The sequence below is a fragment of the Carassius carassius genome, chromosome 4, assembly GCF_963082965.1.
Source record: "Carassius carassius chromosome 4, fCarCar2.1, whole genome shotgun sequence".
NCBI classification, from domain to species: Eukaryota; Metazoa; Chordata; class Actinopteri; order Cypriniformes; family Cyprinidae; genus Carassius; species Carassius carassius.
Window position 1 is genome coordinate 32,832,913 of NC_081758.1, and position 16,977 is coordinate 32,849,889.

The window sequence follows — 16,977 nt, forward strand, 5'->3', positions numbered from 1 at the left end:
AGTATTTATGACGCTATAACATCAATTATAACGTAATTTTACTTTTTCTTCTTCTTTTTTTAGACTTCATATAATAAAATACGTTTATATACACCTTAATAAGTTATTATATATTGTAGTTAAAATCTTGTGTAAAAATGTGTAATTTATAGCATAATTCTGAGAATAAAGAAATAAATCATGCTTCGATTAAACCACAGTGTCTACTTATCTTCTGCTATTTACTTAATTATGAGTAACTCCATTATGAGTCTATACTAAGATTCAAAAGTTTGGGGTCTGTAAGACTTTTAATTTTTTTTTTTTTTTTTTTTACTTTAATTTAATTTTTTTTTTTACATTTTTAATTTAATTTAATTTTTTTCTCATATGCTCACTAAAGCTGAAAGTCACTAAAGTTTCTTCAGGTCAAAGGTTGAAATGAGGAACAAAGATAAATTATTATGAATACACAGATTAGTTGTGAGCTGCACACTCCTACTCTATATTAGCATTAAGATTTTCGATCTCTTCCCACTCTGCAATAAATTCGGATAAGTGGGAATCTTTCGCATTTTGCTTAAGTGGGCATCTTAACGATGAATGGGTTAATAGCATTACGGGCTAATGTCAGGGAGGTAAAAGAGCCCTTATTGGACCATGTGCATGTAGAGTGTACTTGGGGCTGCGGCGTGTTTCCTGGAGGAGCTGGATGATGCCATTAAGTTTGAGAAAATGAGCTCAGATCACTTAATTAGCAGTAAATAAGTGCTTAGCTGGGCCGGGAAATCCAGTCAGGGTCAGAGGCTTTTCAAAGACTTGATCTGGGTTCAGATTTCTGTCTGAACGAGAACATCAACAGAAACCACCCAAAACAGTTCCGCTGAGATGAGGAAGGGGAATTTATTAATGGTAATCTAATAAATCTAATAATTAACTGTACTTTCAAATTTTCAATCATTTATGGAAATGATAACATAAATCGCTAAAAGGGACTTGAAAATACTTATTATTTTCCTCCAAGCAGTAAGGATTGTTAAAATACACACAAAAAAAAAATTCCTGGCCTTTAAATGATAAACAGTTTTCCCTAAAATAACTTTCCAGTCATTCCTGTAAGGACAAACTTCTAATAGGTCTCTCTCTCTCTCTCTCTCTCTCTTTTTCTTGTTCTCTCTTTTGTCTCTGTGTTTCCCTGCAACAGCTCAAGCTCTTACACAATGTGTGAAACTACAGCTCTAAGGCACACACACACACACACACAGCTAAACTGTTGTCATATATGTATGCATGCACACATACACATAAAATGCATGACATCTGTACAATAAAGTTTGATTTCATATCAACACAAAAGACAGCTGTGGATTACCATTTTATTTCAGCCTCACATTTAAACAAGTTTCAGAAAACACCTTCACAAAACACAGAAGCTCTACAGGGTAAAACAAGCTGCTCAATAAATATAAAAAAACGTTTTACAAATAAATATCAGCAAACACAGTTTGTGAACTCAAAATCAATAAATGGTTCATTATAAATAATCTAAGCAAGTATTTCACAACATTCAAAACATTCTTTAAAAGGACCATATTTCACTCATGAAAGTCCTGTTGCACGGTGTGTCTATAAATAAATGTCCATCTGATGCCTCCCCTCCTCTCTGTCTCTCTCTCTCTGTGTCTCTTGCCTTGGGCCATGACAGGATTCGTAACATCACTGCTCCCTTAACAGACTCTGACACGTGCAGTACCCAGCATTCCCTTTTTCATCATAATAGAGCAAGAATAAACAAAATAAAGGACCCCCATCTGAAGCTAGCGCATGTACGTGTTTAGCTTGAAAGGAGGTCTGAGAGTCTTAAATCTTGCTTTTGGGTTTGTTAGTGTTTGTCCAACAGCATTCCAAAGAGAAATAGTAAAAAAGGGAAATTTCCCTAAATCTTCACAGATAATAAAACAAGCCACCTCCTTAACCTTTTCCTAATTTTTTAAATTCCTGCTGTAGTTTTATCTTGATGAAATAAATCATTTCCTGTGGTAATGGTAACAGAGATTCACACATTTTTACCAGAAGATATTTGATACACATGTACACAAAATCTCACACACATATCATTGATGATGCAAGGGACGTGCAAAGGTTCATCACTGGGTTCAGATAAGAGGAAATTTAATGTTTTGTTTGTCTATTTTAAATGAAAATCTCTCATTTTTATCCTGAAACTCCATTAGTTTCCACTTGCTCCACAGTGATTGTGACCGTGAACCCAAAAAAAAAAAAATTTTTAGGATTAGTCAAATCTTTGTTGTTAAAATAAAGCTTTTTTTGTTGTTGTTAATGTGTCATAAGTTCATACATATCAGTGTTAAAATTGTAAAACAAAATGGTTCTTCAGGCTGTAAAATTCCAGCTGTCATAACTGGAAACTTTATTTTACATTTTTTATTATCTTATTAATTTATTATATTTTCATTTATGTTAAGGACAAAAAGCATCAGCAAATATAAAATATTATTATAAAAAGTATATATAAAATTATAAAAATGTAACAAAATGTATACAAATATTTATAATAATATGTGAAATAACAATTGTAGTTATATTACAATTTGTTGAATTTTATTATTTTGATGATACAGCAGAACTGAAAAAAAATTATAATTATATTATAATATATATAAATTATATATATAAATTATAATATATATATAATTTTGGTTTGCTAGACCTCAGTCACAACAAGGTAGAAACTGTGAAGCAAAACAGATGCAAACTTGTGATTTCAGGATAAAGTTATGAGAACATTACCACAGACTCGTTTCCCTTCTCTTTCTCTCTCTTTCTCTCACACACACACACACACACACACACATTAGACACCCTTGCTCAGCTCCCCCCACACCAGCTGTTTGGTTGCTGGTTTTGGCTGAATGATCGATTGCAACCATAAAGCGAGAAATCAGTCATCAGGCAGTGTGACTGGACACCCACCTCACAGGTGTATTGTGGATACAGTTCCTGAGAGAGGTCAGTGGGGGGACAAAATGTCCCACCCATTTCTTTAGCTGAAGAAAAGCTTTGGTAAGTTGTGCTGTCTGTATACGATGCCCACCTGATATCCTCCAAGCCCGCCTGAGAGCTTCCATACATGCAAGGCTGGTGCTGTGTGGTGTCCATACTGCAGGAGGCGCTGTGAACAGGGGTCACCTCCGGAGAGAGCTGGTAGGTGAAGAGGTGGTAGGTGGGGTCATGAGTGGGAGGGGTTTCATTGAGGTTGTGGTCACCTGCAGAGAGAAAAACAAACCTGTTTCAATCATCCCAGCAGAGACATGGCAATCCAGCTTAGAAATATGGATTTGTGCCTTAAAAGGATTGCTCATTGTTTTGGGTTTACATAGTTTGTTGCTGCTTGCTTAGAAGACTGCCATTAGAGCTTTTGAATTAATAATAGCGTGCATGCAGAATGCCAAAAGGTTTACAGAGTGCTCTCTTCCACATACAGAACAAGGCCTAGACAACAAAAATGCATGAGATTATGGCTACTATAACAAAACAAATTACATTGTAAGAAAAAAATCTGTAAAAAAAAATGAAAAAGAAACTGGTAGTTTAAGTAAAGTTTATGGACATTTCCTTAAGTCCTACAACACAATATGTATTGCTTATTTTAAAATACATTAAAAAGCAATTCAAAACATTTCTTCATAGTAACACCAAATTTTACTGACCTCTCTGTCGAATTACATAACTAATAGTTATGGTTACTAATACTTAATAGTGGACTATGACTTTGTGAATTAAGAATTGTGATTTTCCTAGTTATATTTCGTATATATTTGTTACAATATGATGTTGTTACTCTAGTGACCATTACTGTATTTGTGTCGTTTAAATACTTTAAGGTACTTGTAATAAAAAAAAATGCCTAATGGTTATGTACCTGAAATATCAGAGCAGGTATAGCCAGGACTGGGTTTTTGTGTTAAAGTGTATTCTGACCGAGAGAGACAGGAGTCAGGAGAGGGTGGAGATACATGTTGCCTTGCAGTACTACGTGGTACAAGTGGATACTCCTTACTGTGGAAAAAGGGTAAAGTAGGCATCAGATGCATTTGTTCCTACAGCAGAGACTCAGACAAAATTTGGGAAATTAGAAAAAAGAACTTAAAAGATATGTTCAGATTATTTCAGAAGCCCTGTCCATTAGGGAACTTTTAGGGGAAGGGTCACAAACCACTGCCACTAGAGTTGATCTATCAGGGTGTTAAAAGATAGAGAGTAGGCTCGTGAATTCCATTGGCACGGTGGGGCGGCGAGGGTAACGGATATCATTTGCACTGATCGTTTCTAATTAAATTTCTAAGCTAAGAGACAATTACAGTAGCTAAAAATCTTTTCTATATACCCCCTTTTCGATCTGACTCATTCCTCTTTCTCTCTGATTTCCTCACTATCTCTCTCAAAAACGCATCTACTTAGACACACACACATTAGCCCTTCAGTGACCTCTGTGTGACAGTGTGTTGTGCAGCTCTGCTCTTAATATTGTTACACTATAAATATCCCTCTCTTGTGTGTCACATCCAATACTATCAACATGCAACACAAAGCTTTGACTTTTGTTCCTAAACCATGCTAGTTAAAAGGACAACATATTCTCTGTGTATCTTAAACAACAACTTCAGTGGCTATGAGATGCAACACATAATGACATGCAGGCACATAGAACACATAAAAGAAAACTGAAAATTATACAGTACATTAGTGATTCATCAATACTTACATACAAACACATGGTGCTGTTATGATCCACTAAAGTAAAAATGTTTGCATACGTATTATTAATATGTTTAAAGTATGTGTGTTCCACCTTGGAGTACGGGACATGCGATGCAATTCGATATCGTCATTTCCACGGAAACCTTTAGCAAATGGATTATTTTCAATCTTCAGCTGAGTTATCTAAAAAAATAAAAATTAAAAAACAACAACAAAAAAACGAGGATTAAAGATGAACACTGCTGCTTTCTGCAAATCTTTCCATTTATTTACTATCATAGAGGTCCTGCTGCTTACTGTGTGGTTCTGGTAGGAAGTTACAGCGATGAAGGTTGTCTCAGGAAATGAGTGTGTGCAGAAACTTGTATTGCTGGAGCCAAAGCTGTTCCTCTCGTCTGCCTTCACAATGTGCAGGCGAGGCAGGTATTTATGCATGGAATTTAAAATTATCTGCAAAAAATAACAGGATGAGATTTCCTTATCAACACGTTGGTTTCATCAAGGTTTCTGCAGGTTTTATGAGGGTAAGATGTTTTAAGACCTTTTTAAGACCAAGCAAAGAAAATGTAAAGAAACTATTGTTGTTGTTCTGGATCTCTATTATACTTTTTAAATTGGTTAAGAAAAAAAGAAGGAAAAAAAGAAGAAGAAGAAGAAGAAGAAGCTAGAAAACCTCTTCTTCAAACCTCTGTCCTTCCTCAGAACTTTTGACTTGTTGTCCAGGGCAAGTGTCTAAAGAGTCTTAAATCAATATACAGTTACTTGAGGACCAAAGTGACATGAGATAAGAAATCTGGTTTCTGTAAAATTGCATAAACATTTGTGTGTATGATTTAAAAAATAATAAAATATCTTCATTTTGCATATTAAGTAAATGTAGCTTGATTTTAGGTTTAGAAATATGTTTTGGAAAACAAGACAACTGAGGAAGATATTAATTTAGCAATGCATGCAACATTGACTTTATGCATTTTAGACTTAATTTAAGGCCTTATTTTATGGAAGGGTTTAAGACCTTATAAAAACCCTGTTCTATGTCCAGTTCAATCCAACTGTGGTGTAAACCAGTGGAGAGTTTAGTTTGGTTCATCGGTAATTTAAATAACCAGTTCAGTTTGATTGGCAACATCACTGACATGTCCGAAAGGGTCCAGGTGGTTGTTGGTGAGTTTGAGTTTCTGGAAAGAGATGAGCTGTCTCATCCAGTGAGCTCCTGAAGCTGGAGAGTCTGGGTGAACGTACAGTCGCCCTGGAATCGCCGGCTCAGCTTTACCACTGATAGACCTGCAGAGCAGATAGGACATGAACAAGTTGGTCATATAAAGAGATAAGGACTTCTGAGATAAAGGTTCAGGTTGCAAAATGCACTTCTGTCTCAGATACAGCTGAGTTTCTCTGCTTTGGATCCTCCACTCACTGAACAGTATTCACTAACAAAAAGACTTGTATCTGCATTATTATTATTATTAGTTTTTGCATCATTTCACAACATCATCAACACACAACAGAGTTAATTTCTATATGCATACCTTTCTCTTAGCATTCCTGCATGCATTGATTTAGCTACACCTTTAATTTTCATCCAGTCATTTTCAACAGATCAACAGCCTTTCATACATTGATTCAATCACCATTCAAAATCTTTTTAATAAAATGTCTTGTTAATATTCTTTGTTGTAAAAGAATCAAACATCTTTTTAATTGTTTACCTTTCTATTAATGTATGTATTTTATTAACATTATAGTTTATATAAATGATAATTTATTATTTTCTTACCATTTGTTATCTGCAAACTTATACCGATGCTCGTCGGCTGAAATAATGTCCATCAGTAAGATATATTTTGCTTTGGGGTTTAAGCCTGTTACCTTCACTTTGTAGCTGGGAAACATTCGTCTGTAAAAGATGAATGATCCATTAGAGAGCCAACAACAATAGTCAAATAATAATGGTTATAATGGTCATAATAATTTTAATACAATGGAGTATTGTCTTGTTTGTCAACATTTTCCTGATTCATTAAGTCATACAGGATGTCATAACGAGGTCTTTTTTTTTTTTTTTTTTTTTTTTTTTTTTTTGCAAAAATGCAATAATTAATTTCTATCACACATATTTAAAGATATTAATTTTTTATAATTTTCAGTTTTATTTAAAGTGACCTACTGGTTAAAAACACAAGCAAAATTAGAATATATTTATTTGGAAATGAATCAAACCAAAATAGTACAGCCAGCATGTTTGAATATGATGGCAAATCCATCCTTCCTGTGCAATTTTGTTTTGAAAATAGGTCTGATCCACGAATATTTAATAAAAAGAAATATATATTTTTTTCGATCTTCATACATTGTGGGGTAGAAAAAATAGTCACTCACCGGCCAGCTTTGGTGATGATCATCTCTGTTGTGACATCATGAAATTTCGCCCAGAGATCTCGCTCGTGCAAATAAACTTTAATTCCCTCCATACCCTGCGCGCGAGGGTCGGCAAAAAAAAATAAAAAATATTATTTTTTTTTCTGCCTAAATATGTTGACAAATACAAACAATATAATAACATAATATTTTTTATTGTTTATTATTATTATTATTATTCCATACGAATCATAACTGATTATCGAGACCAGTTGTTAATAATATTGAGTTTGAAAGCAAATTAAAAAGATTCGCGTGTACATTTTGAAGACAGAGGAAATTATTTAAATAGCTACACTAGGCAAACATAAATAATGCACTCCTGTATTGAATCCTGAGTGTGATGCTACAAAATGTCTATTTGCTTGTCATATAAACATTATTAATTTATATGCCACCTTCTTAGTGAATTTCCAATGTGCCCAATACCGAAAGTATAATAATAATAATAATAATAATAACACAATTATTACAATACAATAATAGTCCAAACAAATACTGACAAAAAATCTGACAGCAGAATCTGGGCCTCGCATTCTCGTTTAGGCTGCATGTGCACATTATGGCTGACCTGTTGGGAGAGCCGAGTTTGCAGCGGTGGCGAGCCGGTTTTGCACCGACCGTGATGTCCAGAATCTTTATCCTTCTCGAATTCCATCGCTGGAGAATCGCCGCCGGAACATGACTGTTGAGATCCGAACTCTAAATTCGCCATACCCCCCGTTTGAGTTTAACTACAGTGAACTAAAAGATGCGCAATGGAAAACAGAAATATTTTCACAAGGTGATCTCCAGAATTAATAAATTAAATTTAAAAAATCCACACAAACTGTAACAAATTAATTTCTTCAAATGATTGTGTAGCCAATAAAGTTGTCGATAATATATATTTTGCCTTGATATAATTATTGCTGGTTCGCGTTTTCAGCTATTTTAGCGTTCGTTGGAGAGAATTTAAGTACATAACGTTTTGGTTGTTAATGTAAAACGTTTATTGGAAAACATGCTATATGCCGGCTATCGGAAATTCTTATTAATTTATTTCAACATAATCCCATAACTTATTTCAACTTTATATTTTCCTCGCATATACTTGGATTTATGTTGTGTCTTACCTCATTGTTTAATGAGCTTTTCGAAAAATAGCCTACAAGACGTAATTTTAAATTCGTCCCGACTGATTTGTTAGTCTATTTCTCCAAGAGGCGTATAATTCTTCACCTAACTAAATACGAATAAAAATATTTGCAAAAATAGTTGAGAGCGCTTTAATTTTGATGTTCCTCTCTTCTCAAACCCCTTTGCCGAGCTCCGTCCGTTCTTCTGCAGTGTCTCTCTATCTCCCTCCATCCACCCCGTCTCCCACTAATGTGATGCCTTTTATATCGTCACACCTTTTTCATTCACACACTCATCATGACACGCCATGTCCGAACCATAGAGTGTATAAAACTCACACACGGCGACAAAATTCACCATAAACACCCACATCGCGCGAACACCTCTTCTCCTTCAAGATAAATATGCTTGTTCCTCTTGTGCTTTCCAAATAGAAATTCAAAATTGAGGAGCCATCCTAACTATCGTCAGAAGAGAAATTCGCAGTACTCACATATCTGCTGCAGAATTTATCCTCAGACTCCAAACTGTTCGGTAAATAATCAGCGATTGTCCGTCAACATCACCGCGCGCGACGGCTGCGCGCTCCGGGGTTAAAAGTTGAGGAGGTCGAAAAGAGGTAACTAGGCGAGCGCTCTGTCCTCTCTCTCTCTCTCTTTCACCGCGCGACTCCGTTTGTATTTGTTTGCTGGTGACAGAAAACAACATTCCCTCAGTCATAATAACTATGGAAATATCATTTGATCTATTTAATGAACGACCCTTGTGACCAATCACGCGCGTTCTCTGTCACTCATGATATACGCTACTCAACATTACTTCAAAACAGGCATCCATAAATAAGACAAGTGGATGATAACAGGATAGCTTGCAGTGTGGAGCCGTGGGAACATTGCTAGTTAGTTAAGATAAGACGGTAATCCCGCAATCGTGTGTGGTGATAAAGTCAGGACAGCACGGAGAACGCGAGCTCGATGCTGTGCTCGAGACACGTCAGTATTTGGATGAGGGTCTGTTTAATGTGATCCTGACAAACGACACGATTATTTAGGGAATCCGTTTTCTTCACCATTAAATATTAATGACTTAATTATTGTTTCTGTTGATTGACGGATAAATAGATTTATAGCTCTTTGGATTCAAACCATTCATGCAGTCATATTTGTTGATGTCTTTAAATTACGTTAAAACATAAACACAATTCTTTTTTTTTTTTTAAATTACGGAATTATTCTTATTTTACGAAAAACTCCAAGAAGTCTGCCTTTCAAACTGTAAAACTAATAAATTGCGCCACCTAGCTAGTGAACTAAATTATTACCACCATGTTACTATAAACGTTTAAATCGTGTGATATGGAAATATCAAATTAAATATTTCCACAAAAATATGTGCCATGTTTTTGAATTTATGAATTAAGAAAAGCAATTTAAAATATTTAAATTATTAAAAACTGAACAGAAATAATTAAAACACATGAAACATCAAGGTGAAAAAATATAATTATGAAATTGCATAAAAATTGAAAATTAGACCACAAACGGGTGTGCAGTTTATACATGGAATACTTTATTCATTATTCTGCATTCAGATGAGATGCAATCGTCCGCATTTATCTCCTTCATTAAGGCAAATGGCATAGATCTATCAAATCAAGCTCTGTCATCTCATTTACTGCTCCAGTGTAAGCTGTAGGATAGTTAAGTGTATTATCTCTGTTCTCGCTTAAGTAGCATGGAAAAAGAAAACAAACTCCAAAACCAAACATACTGACCCACACAGTTAGAAGCAAGAAACAACAGAAATATAGTTCAACAAGCTGATTGGTCGGGCCAATTCTAGAGTCAAATCTAAAGGGAACTTCACAGATCTGTGTTCAGGCAGTCAAAAATGCTGCGTAACTGTAAACATGAACATAGATATAAAAGAAACATTTCATCACAACTTAAAAATGTGACCTATTTTTTTCCACCAAGATACTGGTTTTCATTCTGTCAAAAGACCCCGAAGAGATGAAAATTAATAAAGTAATGAAGAAAAATAAAAATATCAACCTAAAACCTGAGAAGAGGGGGGAAAAAACTAAAAAAAAAAACCCAGGCTGCCATAAAAACGGCAATCTAAAGGGGCTTAACCCACATTCTATTTCAGTCTACCACACGTTAGTTATTAGATTCTATTAAAAAATTAAAGTGTTACAAAAGTCATAAACATCTATCTTACCTTTAAGTTACATAATAAACTTCAGAGCTAAAACAAAATAAAAAATCCAGTATTACAAGAGATTTTCCATTATAAGCAGGGGTTGTCTTCTCGTTGGGTTTAAATGGTTTCTAAGGCGAAAATAACAGACAGCAACTTTCAAGTGAATCCTCAGTCTAACATGCAGGTAATGTTTATATACCAAAGAGAGACAGGGGAAATATTGTGAGTGAAGAGTGAATGGAAATCAAGGTGATAGGAGTTGTTACATATCACAATACTCTTGGGAAAAAAGTGAGTCAGCACATGCAACAGAAAGAGGGAGCTGTGTGTTGCACAAACGGCTTTCATTCTTTTCTTTCACTGTCCAGAATATGTCTCCAGTTAAATGGTTCATGTATGAGACTCTTACAAAGGAACATGACTTAACAGAGCCAGCAATGGTTCTCCATCTTATGAGTTTGTACACAGTTATGGCATGTGTGAAGACATTGTTTAGTGTGTATGTATATTATAAGGGCACATGACTAAACAAGTATGAAACTGACTCCCCATTATGCGTTCTCCTAATAGCTTCAGCCAGGATCATCGAAATGTCGATCACCTGGAGAGGGAAAGAGAAATAAATTAGTCACACACAGTAAAGAAACTGATCTGAAAAACAAAACAAATAAGATATAATATTCCAGAAGGTAATACCAGATTACTGTTCAAAAGTTTGGGGTCAGTAAATTTACTTAATTCATTTTATACAGAACTGTTTTCAACAATAATGATAATTAGAAAAGTTTCTTGAGCACCAACTCAGCATAAAAAAAATATTTCTGAAGCACCATGTGCGACTGAAGACTGAAGTTATGGCTGCTGAATTTCATCTGTTCAGTCACAGGAATAAATACATAAATATATTAAAACAGAAAATTTTCAATATTTGAACAATATTCCTGTTTTCCTTTTGATAGAATAGTATGTTTAACTTACGAATAACTCAATTTAACTTAGATTACAAATAATTATTTAGAAATTATGACCCAGCATTAAACCTCAACAATTTTCTATAAGATAAACTTCTGTGCCTGAATCTTGTTGCAGTGTTTGATTTTGTCCTCCTGTGGAATTGTGTTGGTGACCACAACTGCCTCGAAGTTGGCATTATTGATACGAGAAATGGCTGGCCCAGAGAAGATGCCATGAGTCAAGATGGCGTACACTTTAGTGGCTCCTGCAGACACCAATCTGATAGAGGACAGAGACACACAAGCATTTAAACACAGGCAGGAACATGGAGGCATGAGGCCTGACAGATTACTAGGATATTCATGAAAACGCATTTGATTGAGCATGAAAGTGACTGTGTATCATGCGTGTCCTCACTTGTCAGCCGCATGACATATTGTCCCACATGTGTCTGCCATGTCGTCTACTAAAATCGCAACTCTGTCCTTCACGTCCCCGACCAACACCATACGATCCACCTCATTGGCCTTTTTCCGCTCCTTATGGATTAAGGCAAAGTCCACATTCAGCCGGTCTGCAATAGATGTCACTCTGATAAAATAGAAAACATAATTTAAGTAACATTCTGTAGTACAGTGGGAAATGACCATGGATGCATTCAGACTTCTCTGCAAGTGTCACAAGAAACCACATGCACAAAGGATACAGTAAAAATACAAGTAAGAACACCAGTGCGAATAAGCTCACTCTCTCCAGTGTCTTAAACTGTTGCAAAAGGGTCGCTGTAGCCAGTCAATATCTCAAGAAACAAAATCACATGATGTAATCAGCATGATTAAATTAGCCAAGCTTAAAAAGGTTTCAAACAGCAATCGGATTAAAAAAAAAAAAAGCCAACCACTATAATGTACAGCTAAAGGTTTAGGCCAAACTACGGTATCCACTGTTAGCCAAGTCTCACACACACACACACACACACACACACACACACACACACACACACAAAACTGACATTTCCTTACCCCCCACACCTAAAAGAGTAAAACACACTCATGTCCATCGTCTTCAAGAGCCTTATCAACATTATGAACTACAGCTCTCCAGGTTTAACAATCTGAAATGGTTATGCTGCTATAAAATCAAATGATATGTAATCCAATACTCAAATATGATAAAACAAAAGATTGGGTCTCATTCACTAATGCTTGTGTGAATTATTCATTGATACACAGGAAAACTTTCTGTAAAAAAATTCCACCTAATTCACAACATGTGCGAACAGACTCCAATTTGTTCTTAACCTTGTTGTAATGTCAATGAATTTGGAGTTTTCTAAACTGGCCACTGTGTGCCTGAGGTTAGCCATTTGTATAAACCACACCCAAACCATTTCCATATAAGAGGTTTCCGCACAGGCTTAAAGGCTGTACTCCAAACGAAATCGAAGAACTGATATGATGTAATTTTACACAAAATCAGGCCGAAACTAAACACTTTGAGTTCGTTTCGGCAGTCCAAAACAGCTGACCAAAGCAAAATTTCTGGGGGAGTTCGTTTTGGCTCTGAAAACACCTTTGAGCTTCCACTGGTCTAATCGCTCGCGGAGTGACTTTAAAGATTCAGAGAAAGTATTTAATTCCTAGAAAGAAATTGCAAGGAAGCTTGGTGTTGACCACCTAGAGTTATGCAAAAAGCATCATAGAGAAATATCAGATGCAAGATTTCCAAAGACATGAAAAGAATGAAAGGAAAGAGGAAATATAGAAGATAGCAAGTACAAAATACATGCGTTTCAAATAAATGTTACACCATACTGCTGCTGCTCTTGTTCTTTCAGTTATCATATTTAAAGGGTATACAATAAATTAAAATGCCAAACGAACATACTATAATAAACGTTTGTTTTTATCTAAAGTAAATCATGACACCACAAAATATAAAAGATATAACAATTTATACAGTTTAATAAAATAAATGAACACTAATAAAATAAAGTAACAAACTGACTTTTTCCACGTAATGCTAAAAGGACTGATTGTGGAAATGGCATGGTTCTTTTGTATTGCAAATATGATACTTGTCTCTGAACTGCTGCTAATCATTATTCTTTTGTCTATAATATTCTGACCATTGGGGCCCGTCTCACATCTAGATTGCCTACACTTATTCATTTCATTGTTGTGTTTAGGGCATATGCATGAGCGTTGCAACACACGTTTACCTGAATCTACACCCATCTCCAGCTGAGTTGGATTTATTTTTTTTCACGGTTCGTTTCTTATTCAGCGGAGGTCATTCAGGAGAACCACACTACTGGTCACTACAACATGAATACAATGGAGTGTCGAATAGATGAGCTGCCCCAGATATATCCACACCTGTACTATTGCTCGCGGAGACATTAAACATTCAGAGAAAGTATTTAATTCCTAGAAAGAAATTTCAACAAAGCTTGGTGCTGACGACCCGAAGATATGCAAAAAGAAACGTAGAGAAACATCAGATGCAAGTTTTCTAAAGCCATGAAAAGAATGAAACAGGAAATATATAAATTAGCAAGTACCAAATACATGTGTTTTAAATAAATGCTACACCATACTGCTGCTGTTCTTTCAATAAACAAATTTAAAAGGTATACAATAAATTAAATGCCAAAAGAACATACAACAATACATTTATCCAGTTGAGTACTAATAAAATAAAGTAACAAACGGGTTTGTGTTATTGAGAGGACTCCAATATTTGTTCCACATCATGCTAAAGTTTTCAGACTGTGAGACGTTCACACTTCCCATAAAGGACTGATTGTGGAAATGGTATGGTTCTTTTGTATTGCAAATATGATACTTGTCTCTGAACTGCTGCTAATCATTATTCTTTTGTCTATAATATTCTGACCATTGGGGCCCGTCTCACATCTAGATTGTCTACACTTCTTCATTTCATTGTTGTTGTGTTTAGGGCTTATGCACGAGCATCACAAAACATTTACATTAATCTACACCCCGCCTCCAGCAGCACAGGGGGTGTTGGAAAGTTTGGAAACAGTACATAATCACTCAGCATAAATAAATACGTAAATATTTTTCGAACTTCTTTTTGCCCCAAACAAAGAATGGAAACTAACTTTGTTTGAAGCACACTGGGCCTTTAGCCACTCTCAGCGAATCTGGAAAATCAGGCCACTTTTTTAAACTAGTGATAAAATGTTTTATATGAAAGTATTTAAAGATTTAATATCCATGTATAAATTTTCATCTTAATACATTTATAAGCCCACCTAGAGTATATAATTTTGTTTATGTGGGGCATCAAGCGTTCTTTTTTTTTTCTTTTTTCTTTAAATCATTAAAAAAATAAGTTATTGATAAGTCATGATTTGCTCATAAAAATCTGTGTGAAGCATATCACACACATCCGTGTGTACGTACAGCTAGTGAATGAGACCCAATGTTTTTAGAAACAGACAGAAAAGGAATGAAAACACACCTCTTGGCTCCACCAGCATCAGGAGAAACAATGGTGCAATTCTTCCATTCATTGATGTTTTCTTTTATCCATTTGAGGACTGCCGGCTCAGCATACAAGTTATCAACTGGGATGTCAAAGAACCCCTAAAAACACATTAAATCAATATATATATATATATATCTTCCTATCCAAGTCTCACAGCTATAAAATGCTGAAGAAATTAAGGCCCACCCAGTACTCATGCCAGTCATCTCTGCTGGTGAGAGATAATTGTTAATTTTGAGTGTGTTTGGTGGAAAGGTGCTGCACCGTGTGTACCTGAATTTGAGATGCATGTAGGTCCATAGTGATGATGTGGTCTGCTCCAGATACAGACAGCATGTTGGCGACAAGCTTGGCTGAGATTGGAGCCCGACTCTACAGACAAAATACTCATAAACATACACTCATGAAAGGGTAGCATCAAAAACTACTAACCAGATACACATTAACATGGCTAAACAAGCATAATTAGCCATGTCTTTCAGATTGCCAAGGGGCCAGAAAACACAAACTGACACAGAAGACTTACAGAAAGTAGCCCACATGGATCCACCAACAGTGATGCGGTTAATGTATGATTAACTGTGTGTACGTGTTAATAGGCAAGCTGTTCCCCTCACCCCCACCTTGTCCTTCTTGTCCTGACGAGCATAGGGGAAACAAGGAATCACCGCAGTGACTCTGGATGCTGATGCAATCTTACAGGCATTGATCATGATCAGCAGCTCCATAAGATTGTCGTTTATTTCACCACAGCCACTCTGGACAATATAGACATCTTCTCCACGCACACTCTCTCCTATCTCTACACTACACAAAGACAAAAACACACATAAACATGGTTGAGTCTCAGTCACTAAAGACAATGCACTATAAATATATTCTTGTCTGCCTGATTAGAGGAGTGTTATCTGATTTGATCTTATATTAATATGGTCACCACTGGGGATCAGACTGTGTTGTTAACGACTAAAAAGCAAACTGAAACTATTGCGTCAAGAACCTGGCTGCGTTTATCACATATCAGCTGCAGATAAAGAGTGAGAGACACATTTTATCTTTAAGGTAACAAGTCTTCCACTCAACATTATATTTTCATCTCAAAATATGAAAATGGTTGTGTATCCGCATATTCCTTCCTTTTTGTTACGTCTTATACGCACAGAACTATAACTAATACTATTAAAATAACTAAAAAAATTAAAAACGCAGCAGCACTACATTTAATAGCAGTAACACTCTTCACGTGGCAGAGGAGGCCAGACAGGACGTTTAAAATTAGCATTAGCGGCCCCAGAGTCACATGCTTAGTGCAGGTGGATGCTGGGAAATTGAGTCTGCTGCCTGTATGAGGCGCATTGCGCCATATGACTCCTTCCAATTCATAAAACTACAAACTAAAAAAAAACGTTTACCATGTGTTTACCATTTCGTTTATTCTAGCCAAAACATTCTAGGAAAGCTTGCAATTCTGACTCTAAATAACTCACCAGGTTTCCTGATTGCTGAATTTTTTGGTGACCACTTTGCCCAATTCGAGTCCCAGTCGGTCCGCGATCTTCTGCGACAGATCCGGATGCGAACTGCCAGAAAAGATCTTAATATTTGGCATCCTGGACTGATCCGTGGTGCCTATATTGTAGGGGTGTTTTAAAAAAAAACACTCTTCTAAATTAATATTAAAGAAAATGCCGAGGACCTGATGCCGGTTCTCTCTTCTGATCGATTCGGATCCGTTCGCGTAGCAAAACCACTATGTGCTTTCGTAGTCCCGCCCACTTCCGTGTTAAACACTCCCATAAACTGCGGCGCGCGTCAATGTCGGAGCTATGATTGGACATATTTCTTGGGGCTGGATGACTGGCAGCTAAACAGACACATATGCGCAACACACTTTATGATGATCGTCCAGTTTAGTTTCACTTGCGTTCGTGCATATTGGTTAAAAATGACATTGATTGAAGGACGGCTGTTGATTAGTTTGCAAAACCTGCCATCAAAACGGAT

The 16,977-nt window shown here is 35.9% G+C and overlaps 2 protein-coding genes across 6 annotated transcripts; both read right to left on the bottom strand.

Moving 5' to 3' along the window:
* Positions 1-2,797: 2,797 nt before the first annotated feature.
* Positions 2,798-9,093, bottom strand: LOC132139833 (T-box transcription factor TBX5-like). Of its 3 annotated transcripts, none has more exons than XM_059548466.1 (9): positions 8,792-8,923; positions 7,751-7,923; positions 7,141-7,235; positions 6,539-6,658; positions 5,898-6,045; positions 5,059-5,211; positions 4,853-4,944; positions 3,923-4,059; positions 2,798-3,266 (listed from the first exon to the last, which is right to left on the bottom strand). In XM_059548466.1, exons 2-9 carry the CDS (start codon positions 7,892-7,894, stop codon positions 2,869-2,871), a joined length of 1,287 nt encoding a protein of 428 aa, XP_059404449.1. In that variant the 5' UTR covers positions 7,895-7,923; positions 8,792-8,923; the 3' UTR covers positions 2,798-2,868. The 3 variants fall into 3 exon arrangements, with proteins under 3 accessions (XP_059404449.1, XP_059404448.1, XP_059404450.1); XM_059548465.1 differs by lacking the exon at positions 8,792-8,923 and adding an exon at positions 8,295-8,532; XM_059548467.1 differs by lacking the exons at positions 6,539-6,658; positions 7,141-7,235; positions 7,751-7,923 and having other exon boundaries at positions 8,792-9,093.
* Positions 9,094-9,845: 752 nt separating this feature from the next.
* LOC132139841 (ribose-phosphate pyrophosphokinase 1) lies at positions 9,846-16,722 on the bottom strand. Of its 3 annotated transcripts, none has more exons than XM_059548488.1 (7): positions 16,461-16,722; positions 15,597-15,780; positions 15,247-15,345; positions 14,947-15,071; positions 11,875-12,048; positions 11,577-11,736; positions 9,846-11,104 (listed from the first exon to the last, which is right to left on the bottom strand). In XM_059548488.1, the coding sequence occupies exons 1-7, from the start codon at positions 16,580-16,582 to the stop codon at positions 11,012-11,014; spliced, it is 957 nt and encodes a 318-aa protein (XP_059404471.1). In that variant the 5' UTR covers positions 16,583-16,722; the 3' UTR covers positions 9,846-11,011. The 3 variants fall into 3 exon arrangements, with proteins under 3 accessions (XP_059404471.1, XP_059404470.1, XP_059404472.1); XM_059548487.1 differs by having other exon boundaries at positions 15,591-15,780; positions 16,461-16,721; XM_059548489.1 differs by lacking the exons at positions 15,597-15,780; positions 16,461-16,722 and adding an exon at positions 15,500-15,555.
* Between the last annotated feature and the right edge of the window lie 255 nt (positions 16,723-16,977).